The 11,937-nt window shown below is 43.5% G+C and overlaps 1 protein-coding gene across 1 annotated transcript in view; it reads left to right on the top strand.

Moving 5' to 3' along the window:
• GABBR2 (gamma-aminobutyric acid type B receptor subunit 2) overlaps nucleotides 1-11,937 on the top strand; it is a 1,005,856-nt gene that overhangs the window by 197,833 nt on the left and 796,086 nt on the right. Inside the window, exon 2 of the mRNA XM_019540184.1 lies at nucleotides 750-887. Coding sequence (XP_019395729.1) covers nucleotides 750-887 — 138 coding nt within the window. The remainder of the gene's footprint in view (nucleotides 1-749; nucleotides 888-11,937) is intronic.

The raw sequence follows: 11,937 nt of genomic DNA, 5'->3' as shown, positions 1-11,937 counted from the left end.
CTGACCCCGGTGCTCTTTCCTGCCAAGGCAGGGGGTCGGACTAGATGATCTACCTAGGTCCCTTCCGACTCTAGCTACTATGAAACTACGAAACTATGACATTTGACATTTTAACCAGAGGTTGTATCTCTCTAACGTAAAGGCAGGGTATTTCTTTATGCACTTGTATCCACACACAATGTTAAGGTTTTCCATTTTTCTTCTCCATTTGCAGCAGATGCCAATGTGTAATATTTTCTTGTGACAAACTGGTGTTGTCCAAATTCCCTGCCCCCACCCCCCCCATATTGACATACTTCTGTCACAGCACATTTTAGAAGTGAGTACATTTGCCTGAAAAAAATCTAACTCAGATAAAGAGATAAAAAAACCACTGGAAATGTTAAATGTTAGCACTTATTAACTGCTCCTGGTGCTCTGTTCTTTATGGTACATTAATAACTAGCACTTCCAATGTCTAAATTCTGTCGCAGAGGACAGAAGGGAAGTAGAAGGTGAAGGGAGATGCTCCTTGAAACCTTGGTGCCTCTTGCACAAATGCTAGACACATGGAAGCTCTTTCTTTCAGGAGGTCCGAAACTGAGATTGTCTTGCATTTGATTAGCCTGGGCCTACAAAATCAAACTTAGTCACTGCAGTATCTAAAAGTTTTGTCTGATGAGTAATTTGTTGTTAATTGTTATTGTAATTTATAATCATACTGTCAGTGATTTCCAGTTAAGAATTTTTCCTTTTTTCCCCCCTCCTAGTGTGACAATGCAAAAGGACTCAAAGCCTTCTATGATGCAATAAAATATGGACCTAATCACCTGATGGTTTTCGGTGGAGTATGTGCAACAGTCACCTCTATTATTGCTGAATCTCTAAAAGGATGGAATTTGGTTCAGGTAAGGTGTACTATATATTCTCTTGCTGATTTTAAAAAAAATTCTCTAAGGGCTTTTCAGTGAAGGTAATAATCATTAAAATAAAACTTGCAAGTGCTAAGCTTGAAGGTCAATGAGGTTCTATATACACATGGACAATAAGTGCAGGTTTTGATTTATTTAACAGTTCCATGATCTGGCATTTTGAGGCCTCAAAAACATATGTAAACTATTCAGAATGTTTATAAGTTGTCTGATGTATGTGGTATGCCTTGGCAGATCAAATACACTTTACTTGATATACTATATTTCCTCAAATATAAGACAAGGCTTGTTGCCCCAGTCAGCATGGGGGAAAAAGGCCCTCTGGTATACTGGTATACGACATGCAGCTTCCCCTCTGCAGCTTCTGTCCCTCCCCTTCCCCCTGCTCACCCTCTTCCCTCTCCCTTCCCACCCCCCAGGATGGAGCAGCCTAAGCAGGGTCTGATAGTAAGGCAGGGGAGTGTGGGAGGAGGGGAAGAGGTAGAGACTGGCAGAAACAGGGGAGGAAGAGGCAGAGACTAGAGAGCAGTGGGAAAGAGGCAGATATGGGAAGTTTGGGAGGGGCAGAGACTGAGGGATTAGGGGGAAGAGGCAGAGGCTTTGAGTAGCTGGGGATGGGGGGTGCATGGGGCAGGGGAGCAGGAAGGCTGCAGGGGGGAAGAAGTGGGCAGGACAGAGAGCAAGGGGGCTACCTACCCACTACCCACTGCTTTCCCAGCTGTAGCAGTGGCAGGGGAAGGGGCAATTCAAGGCAACCCTCCAACACTTCGAGTCTATACCTGGAAAATTATAAAAAAAATATACATTTTCCATATATAGGATCTATTTATTGGGGGTTGTCTTACATTCAGGCTCATCTTATATTTGAGTAAATACAGCATGTCTGAACGCATAAATTGAATGAAATAGAGAGAGGTCATTCAGGCAACCTGATTTGCTACTCTGGGGCCTGATAAATCTATGGCCAAAGCTTATTAGAAAGGCTTTGATTAAACATATTACTCAGTTTTCAATAATTATTATTTAAGAAATTCTCTTTGGCCTCAAAAAGAACTGGAGTGAACAAATTCCAAGTTAAAATGATTAGGTGCCCCAGTATTTAACCCCAGCAAGTCATTGTTTTCCAGCTGTTGTCTTCTGGTTCCCTTCCTTTGAGAAATCCTAGGACCTACTCATGCAGATCAAAAGCAGTCATCCAGATAAGACTAATAAAGAACAGCATCAAACGTCCCTTGTTCTCCCAAGATGTGAGGAAGAGAGCCTAGTCTTTTGCCTGATGGTATCCAAGTTTGCAGTGACCCATGCAAACTAGCTAGTCATCCTGTAAATGCCATTTCTGCTGTTCCCTTGCTTTCCTCTCAGACATGGGCATTTTGGATCTGGTTGTGGGAAGACTGCTTTTCTGCATAATGTTCATGTGGCTAATGCAAGTTTCATAAACCAGTTTGACTCAAATCAGTTATGTCTGATAGTACATTCAACCAGGTTTATCATGAACCAGTTTCAGCCATTTTGAAATTGGTTTATGTGCACTGAGCTTCTGTTGTGTTACAGGTTTAAGCCAGTTTCTGATCAGTTAAACTGGTTTATGTAAAACTTCTGTCCTTAGCCAAAAGGTTCATTTTTTATTCCTTTTGTGGTGAGCTAAGTAACTGAAATGATAGAAGTAGTTTATTGTGTGATTTATGAAAAGTCGCCTTTCATAATATTCCAGGGCAATATGTATATGAGGATACTATAACCATTCTCAAGATATTTAATTTTTTTTTTCCTATAGCCCTTTGCCTAGTTTAGTGCACAAGATGGACATATATGGGCTACAACTGAGACTGTGACAGGGGACATGGATGAGGGTGAAAGTGCAGTGAGGGGCATTTTAGTTGGTAGGTAGTTTCCTTGGTGAGGGATGGCAGTCATTACATGTTAGTCAGTATGAGGGAAAGCTAGTGCAAATGCATATGCAAACTTTATATCATCTCAAAGGGTAGTGCCAATGCACTGAGTTGAGAGTCTTTGCATTCCTCTGTTCCCTTCTTGCGACTCCTCAGAAGCCAGAGTTGTGTGTGTGTGCGCGTGGGGAAGTGGGGGTGGGTTTGGGGATTGGGGTTTTTTTGGTTTTGGGGGTTTTTTTGCTTGAGATGTGTCAACATCTGCCTGGAAAGTTTTGCTTTCCTACACATTATTCACATTTACCTCAAGCATGTCTATAAATCTATACTTTTCTCTTTATGTACATGGTGACTTATTGCAAAGTGTTTTCTGAAACTTTCTAAGGAGGTCCTTCATCACAATAAGCTGTGTGGTTATCAAGGGACTTTATTTGTGTTCACGGTACTGTCCTTTCCCATTTTGGCTGGGGCTGTTTTCTTTTAACGTTAGATTTTTCAAATGGTCTGAAAAAGGTCATTCCCACCGTGAAAATAGCAGTGGGAAACAAAACATTAGAATGTATGAAGATCTCATTTACAGAGGCATATGTGGAAAATATGCTCAAGGTGACATAACAGCATCTACGTTACATAGAGGCTCCTGCCATCTGCCAGAACATTTAAGGAGTTGGACACCTCTGTGTTCACTCCTTAACTGCAGATAAGGTGTTGCACCACTAAAGGTTTAAAACATATGCTTTTATGCAGTGTCTCATCAATAAGTAGAGACAAGAAGAAAGTTTCTATTTAATTTTAAATAGCTATGTTTTTTAATATATGTGTATTTTGTAAAACAACAGACAGCATCCGTTTCTGTGTATTTAATAACGATAACTTCAACTAGGCATAAAACATTACTAAGAGCATTGGTATAGTAAGGGGTCACCGCTGCTTGTGCTTAGTATCGTGCAGATGTTGGATAAATCCTAACGTGTCAGTTTCACTTCAGCTTTTATACATTGTTTGATTAAATGATGAAAGCATGTAAATTAGTACAAGGTTTGGGAATGTCAGGAGGTTTAATGGTTGGTAGAGCAATAATAAGCACAATCTAGATAATACTTGTAAAAGAGAATATGCTTGCTAGATTATATTATAATAGCAATACATACTTCTGCAAATCAGTAACAATTGCTTATTCAGATGATAGGCAGATGAAGCACAAATACCTCCGCTTACAAGTTTCCACTATAATAAACATCTCAGATTAAAACCTAACTTCAGTAGCAACAAATTTACAGATAGATTTTGGCTGTCAAAGCAATAACTCCTATCCCCTGAAGACTGAAAACTTCCTTCTCCAACAACTTATATGTTTGTACTGCAAGATGTGACAAGCAGAGGGATGCAGGGGATAGGGGCAGAAACAACTTGATGGAATAAAATTATTCACATCAGGCATTTGCAGTAGCCTGGCACTCAACTGCCAAGCAGAGACTCTGAATTTGGCTATCTAATCTGATCTCCCTTTACGTGTGTTGGGAGAACTGCAGAAGCGGTGTCTTCAAACTCCCATAGAAAAACATGTTGATTTATTTTATACTGATCCAGTCTTGCTGACCCAAGTGATGACTATCCTCCAGGAAAGATGGAAGGATGCCACAGCATAGAAAACTTTTGAAAGAAGTGGGGTAGGAAAGAAAAAATAAGAGGGATAGTAAAGGATTGCAGTGATTCCTCATATATCTGTCTGTTCATTAGCAAACACAAAGGTAGCCTTCAAGCATATACCTTGAAAACTTTTTGCAAAGGTTTCTAGCCCAGGTGAAAAGACACTTGTGCTGTTATTCTCCCAAAGCTCTCTCCCCTCCAGAAATAGCAAAAACAAATCAGCCCATATCCATTAGTGTTGTTATTTTTGTTATGTACGTATTTAATGATAGCAGTATCAGTGAACTTTCTAAACAATGCACTATAACAGAATGCCCTCTTTGGGTTTGTTGTTTTCCCTTTTTACATCCTGGTTTCTTTGCTCTCTTTGCCCTCCATCCCCTCCTCCATTTATTCTCCTGTAAGCAAGTTCCCTAGCTTGATGGTTTTTGCAAGAGGGTTTTACTGTATGAGGAGCTCCTCAGCCAGTCCTCCCAAATGAAACACAGTGTTTAAACAAACAAAACAAGTAAAACAGAATCCTGCTTTCCTGTCCTGGACCCCTTTGGCTCTAACCCCAGTGCAGCAAAGTGGCTCCTTCATGCAGTGAGCAGCTCAGCCCACAGCTTGCTTTCCCTTCTGTTTTCTCCCCGGGGGTTTTAAGCTCCCACTGGAGCACTCCTTCATTATCTGAATGCTCTGAAGCTGGGCTCTCTCAACAGGACTGATTTTCTCTCTTAAAGCGACAGATCTCCTTGTTAATCCCACTTAGTTCACTTTCCAAGTTATCTTGAAACTGTTGTTACCTTATCTCATGCCCTCTCTTACCTGCCATTTATATATTTTCCTTTCTTCTTCTACATCATGTTGTATTCTTCATCTTCCCCTTATTGATTGGCTTTTCTCCTGCTTCACCCCCACAATCTCTTTCCTACGGCTCTTTTAAAAATTATCCCCACACACAATCACATATCTATCTGGTTTTAAATAGCGCCTTTCATAAAACTGAAGAAACATTACATGATTCAAAAACTGTATAATAGTGGCAACCATTTCACTCTGCAGCAAATTGCAACCACATCTAAGGTAAAACACTCTGTGCAAGGTGTATGTCATGAATAAAATTACCAGTAAACAGTTTAAATGCAATGAAAAAATTCAAGTTGAAGTGGCACCTCATATAGTATTAAGATGTACTCTTAAAGAGGTAGTATTGTTGTACAGTGACTTTAACTTTCTGTTCTGCTTGCTTCTAGCCACTTTTCTTCCTTGTTAGCCAGGCTTGTAGTTCTGGTACATAAGTAATCACGTTTTGTTTTTTGGGGTTTTGTCCTTTGTCATATTGGTCTGATTTGGTCAGGACATACTGAATTCACTCTTCTGGTGCATTTGTTTTCTTAGCTCTATTCCCATGCATTGTTAAACATCTGTCTATCTGCTACATCTAGTAACCAGCCAAGAAGGTTAGCACACCTTACCCTTCTCTGCCTATACAACATAGGTCATCCCCTTCTCCCCTTGAATGCTGCCAAGTACACCACAACCCCAAACCTCCAAGTTCACACCAGTTGTGCAACCCACATTTCACCTGCACAAATTTTTGCCTTCTGTCTCTTGTCACTTGGGGAACCAAAAAGATTTTATATAGTTGATAACTATTCTCCACTGTTTGTATTATACTTTCTGGTTTTAGTAGGGGTGTACTGATACAGATTTTCTTGGCCTATACCAATAGCCGATTACTGACCAGCCGTATTGGCCAATGCCAATCCAGTAAGTGATATTTACTAATAAACAATGCAAGGCATTTTAAACTACTGACCTAAACCTCTTTTTTTTGGTGTGTTCCAGCAGCCTCCTGCATCTCATGTATCAGCATCCTTGTGCTTAAAAATGGTGGTGGGCTCAAATGAGTTTTAGTTCAAGCGGCCCCACCACCATTTTTAAGCGCGGGAATGCTGATGCATAAGACGCTGTGACACTTTAATTAAAGCAGCTCTCAGAGCCTCCCTAATTAAAGTGCCGCCCCTCCCACCCCCTGAGCACATGTAAAAGTGCCAAGTGGCAGCTGCCTGTGCCTGCCCAGCAGGGGCTAGGGGGAAGGTGTGAGATTTCCTGACTGCCCAGGGCTGGGTGGTATCAGGGTCAGGCTCCCCATCTCCTTTCTCTACCCTGGGCAGGGCCATGGGACTATTTTAGGCCTGGATAAATCAGGCCACTCCTCCCCCACCGCCGAGTCCCAGGTCCTGGGAGCTGTACTCCAGCAGTGGCAAGGGCCCCTTCCCCTCCTGGTGCTGCTGTTGCCAGGGGCAGGGTAAGCCCCCATGCCCCATGGGGGAAGCCTAATGGACCTGGCCCCAGGAAGGGCAGGACCCTACTGGGCTAAGGGTAGGGTGACATATGCCCGCCTGTCCTCTCTGCCCCCCTCTGCCATGGCTGGAGCAGAGTTGAGCAGGGAGAGGGTGGATGCGGGCTGCCCTCTGTGGGCATGGGGCTCCCAGCCCTGCTGCCTTTGCCCAGGGAGCCCCCTTCCTGCCTGGCTGCAGGGGGCACAGCTCACCACCTCCGCTGCTGCTGAATGGGCAGGAGGTGTGCCGCCATTCTGGGGCTCCTGAGGGAAAGGCAGCAGGGTGGGGATCCCCAAACCCACAATGAGCAGCCCGCATCCATCCTACAAATCTGGGGGGGAGCCCCCATGTCTCCCCAAGGGGGTGCTCACAGCAGTGGGCAGCCCCTCCCCCCATGCCCTCTGGATGAGCCGCCTGTGGCTCCGTCCCTCTCCCTGCCCTGGCCCGGGTCCCATGCACTGCCTTGGCTGGGCAGAACCCACAGCTCCTGCCCCTGCCCCTCCCCCACTTTCTCTCTCAACATGGGGGCCTCAATCTACACCCCCCCATGACCCTTCCCCATGCTCCTTACCTTCCATAGACTTACCTGCAGGGAGCTGTTCTTCATGATGCCTGGCTGTATTCCTGACCATGTGCATGTGTGCTGTCATGCATGTGGCTCCCCTGCGTCCCACTCCAGCAGCCCCTTGCAGGCTAGAATGCTGTCTGCCTGCAAGGGGGAACCCACCACTTCTTGATCCCTGCAGGATGCTGTGAATCTGGGACAAATGTTATCCTGGAGTCATAAAGCCCGGGAATGGGACTAGGCCCAATTAGGGACCGGGTGGTGACCCAAGCTGAGGGACTGGGAGAGAACCCTACTACACATAGCATGGGGGAGTGGCTGCCTCGGCCCTTGCCAGACTCTACCCCCAGCCCCTGGGGTGCGGACCCCTGGGCACTACAGGCTGAGTCATGCTGGGCTGGGCTGGGCTGGGCCAGACAACTCCACCCGCCCCAGTCACATCTTTGTGGCACTCACCACCTTTTTCAGTGCATGCCCTGGCTCCAGCCTGCAGTCCCACTCCTGGGACACTGTACAAACTGCTCTGCTCCACTCTAGGCCCACTTGGCCTGTCAGTAAGGGAATGGGAGTAGACATGGAAAATGTCTCAGGCCCCCATATCTGGTTTGGGCTCCCTGTTGGTCAACTCACAGGCAGAAGAGAACCCAGGCAAATGGGAGGCCCCAGTTCCACAGGGGACAAGGAACCCAGGTCAGGTGTCCAGGGCTCTGGCCAGAAAACATAATTATCGGTAAACATTATCGGCTACAATGGCCCAAAAAAAGCCAATAGCCTGTAATGTAATTTCCCTGTGATCAGTGCCAATCTGATAGGCAACCAATATATCAGTGCACCTCTAATTTTTAGTGGACCTGCAGTGTGATAGGAGGTACCTCTTGTGTTCTTTTAAGTCTAAATAAATCAAATATCTTCTTATAATATGCAAGCCTAGCTCAGGGGTGTTAAGCACACAAGGAATGTTCATTTTTGTTTTCTACATAGGAACACCTAGGACAGCTAAGCAGAGGCAAGAAAACTCAGCAAGGTTGAGTAAGGAATACTTTCATCTCCTCATTTCAGAGAAGCTTTGGGACCTCATAGCTTTTCAAATCCCTTCCCTCCACCCTGGCAAGCTCAGCTGCCAGTGGGATGTGTACTGCTATTAACTTGCTATCCTCCTAAAGCTACATAGTAGTACCTGGGGAGGATAGGCAGAGGGAATTAAGAGTGCCAAGCTACTGTTTTACTCTTAATTGAATTTTTGTGTAGGAATCTGGCAGGACTTCAGGGGAGACAGCTGCAGTGAATGTTTGCTCCTGCCTAACCCCACTGCTTGAGTTTACACACCAGGCTCCAGGGGCCACAGGGGGCTCCTACAACATGGGCTTCCCTTGCCTGTCTCTTTGCACAAGGCCTGTGTTCTTTAGTACATTAGGAACTATCTTGAGTTGGACCACATGATCTGTATCTAATGTTTGAGAAGTTAGGGATCCAGATTTAGGGCTATCAGGCTGCCCCTAGCATGGTTTGTTGTTTCCAGTCTAAACAGATTTATGCAAAAGCCTCCTACCAGATAATGAAAATGACACAGATTTTTCTGTTACATTCGAATCTTAAGTTTTATAGTGAAAGACCTGTGCTTTTACTGAAAATAGCTTTAGCAAAATACCTTTTGTTTAAAATTACTGTGCTGCAAAACAGTTTGTCAGCCAGAGTCTAAACAAACAATGAAGGTGATATTGGATTACTTGGAGGGAGAGAGGGATCAACTCTTCAGCTATGGTTGTGGCTGTTTTGTGCTGCCTCCATTACACCTTAAAATTTTCCCATGGCAGACAGCCAAGATTTCTCAGATTATAAAGCTTTGTGAAACTTCTCCAACCTTTGCACTGTGTGGTAGGGGAGTAAATAGACTGGTTGTTATGGAGTAGCACCAATGTACTCAGTGCTGCCATTGATCTTAGGCTGCGCTGTGCCATGTCACTCCTGCTTTGGCCCCCTGTGGCCCCGGCATTTGAGAGAGCTGAAAAGCAACTTGTTACCTACCTTTCTGTCTGTCCACTTTAGTTTCCACTTGCTCTTTGCATTATATCAGTCCTATGCAATTTGTTTATCTAAGGAAATGTATTTGCAGTCACTAGAGATAATGCTAGTATAACCATAATGTGCCTGAGATACATCCTGATGAGCTTGTGTCTCAGACCAAGTGACCCTTAAGTGTATAAGGCACTTTCTGCTCAGTCATCTTCATCAGTTCTTTTACTTAACATATCTTCATTGTGCTTAGAGCTTGAAAAGACTAAATTATGTTCCCAGTTAGACAAACAAAGTCCTTGTATTTAGGGTAACAAATAGGGAAACATTCAAGATCAAAGTATTAATTGCATATTTAAAATTCTACCCTTAAAATTCTTAACCTTAGAGAGATGAAGCTGCAATAGAAAGAGTGCAAAATATTCCAAAGAGCAGAAAAACTAATTACCAACGTAAGGTGAGCTCATTCACAATGATAACACATGGACCCTGATTCCTCAGTGTCTTTTACCCCTAGGGCACATCTACATATGCATATTAATGTGCCACAATAAACTCTGGTGCTTATTGCACCCATGTTTATTTCTCCTGGGTGTGCATTTGCATGTGCACCTGGGATCGCAATACGTTGAGCCAGTTCAGGCAACCCAGGTTGTCAGGGGACTTGGGGGGTCAGTCTGCCAACCCAGGGATGCTCCCCCTGGCTCAACGTGCTGTGGAGGGGCTGGCTGGGGCAGGAGGGTGCTTCAGCATAGGGCTGACAGGCAGCCCCCATACTGAAGCACCCTCATGCCCCAGCCAACCAGGGCAGCATCTAAGTGTGTGCTGCTGTGGAGTTTTTTACAAGTACTATCACATTTATTGTGCAGCTTAATAGTCTACTGTGCAGTAAACATCTTATGTAGATGCACCCCTAGTGTGAACAGTACAGTTAGGCAGGTACTACTAACAGTGGCAAACAGGTCCATGATATTTAAATTAACTAGAATTATATTATTTCAAGATTCCAGAATCAGATACAGTAAACAGTGTACATCCTACCTCAGGCATGATTTGAAACATTTAGAGAGACCTTCCCTTTCCTTCCATCTTCTGCTCATATATGGTATATCAAACTAATTTATTCTAACAAGATGCACTGTGCAATCTGGCTTCCCATCAGTTCAAGATTGGCTTCTATCCAGTATTCATTTTATTTAAATGTGTTTAGCTATTCCTTTTATCTCAACCAACTTGTATGTCTATTGTTGAAGCAAACAGTAAGTTAGCATCATCAGCTGAGCTTTTGTATTTGATCCAACGTCAGCAAGTCCATTTCATTATAAAAGGAGTGAAGAGGCCTATTTTAAGCACTTTTTAAAATAAAACACACAATACAGTTGTAAATTGGGTCAAAACTATCAAATGCTGAAGCCAGATCCCACTCTAAGTATAGTATGCATAATCAATAATGGAAAGCATGCCCTCTAGAAAAATCCTTAGTGTAGTCATTTGCCCAAAACATTCATTCATTTCCATTTAGTGTTACGTCAATAATGGGGAGTGAATGAGAACAAGGTCCAGGTTATGAGACAAGCAGTATTCTACAGTTTAGTGACAGAAGAATCAAAGCTTCAGTTCATAGGCTATTTATACACATATTACAAAATAAATCCTTTTGTATTTCATTCAAATCCTCTTACAAGCTGAGAATGTAAGATTCAAAGTTTAGACTAGAGTCACTTATTACTCTGGGTTTGTTTCCCATTCAGTCCAGCAAACTGCCGGAACAGTTGTTCATTTACTATGTTACTAATTAAAATAGTATCAGAGATGTGTACCTGCCTGGAACTTTCTCTTTTCACAATGCCCAATATATTAACAGCTTTTTCACTCCAAGTTAAGTGGATCCTATTGCTTGGAGTTGATTTTCATCTTGGGTTATGTTAAAGGAGTAGAGAGGTAGATGTGCATTCTAAATAATCATAAAAAAATAGAATAAAATGAACATTTCAGGGATGCTCATAACATCTGTCTTTTTTATTGTGCTTCTGTAGCTTAAAATTGGTGAAATAAAAACACAAAAGCCCCTCTACTTGATTTTCCTCAATACATTTCAGTGAAAATCTTGACCATCCCTACTCAGTTTTGGTCTCCATTGTAAGGCAGGCTACTACTACATGGATAAAGGATTACTTGAAATCAGTGAAATTTCTCAACATTTAGATTTGTAACCAGGTATCCAGAGGAAAAATGCTTATAAAATATATCTCTGTTTCTCTGTGGTCCACAGAAACATGCAGCTCATGCACAGTGAGCACTATGAGCTCACTGGCTTGTCAGCATGGCTTTGGAAGTGAGCAAATGAATGCCTTCATTGCTGCCAGTCCTGTCTTCCCCCATGCCCTCACTGTTTTGTCCACTGCTGAATTCAGTGGCAGGGGAAATGGGAGGGGTGAGTGGTAGCAGCACTCAGCTCCTGGCTCCCAGAGCCACACCAAATCAGTGGCTCTGGGAAGAGCTGTGCTGACAAGATTGCGATCTTAGAGATCTCACTGCATGTGGCACACAGCCGAAAGAGGGTGTGAGTGAACCCCCCTCCC

This window comes from Crocodylus porosus, unplaced genomic scaffold, assembly GCF_001723895.1.
Source record: "Crocodylus porosus isolate Cpor-Errol unplaced genomic scaffold, CroPor_comp1, whole genome shotgun sequence".
Taxonomy (NCBI): domain Eukaryota; kingdom Metazoa; phylum Chordata; order Crocodylia; family Crocodylidae; genus Crocodylus; species Crocodylus porosus.
Note: the sequence above shows the minus strand (reverse complement) of the source record. Positions and strands in the feature narration are given on the sequence as shown.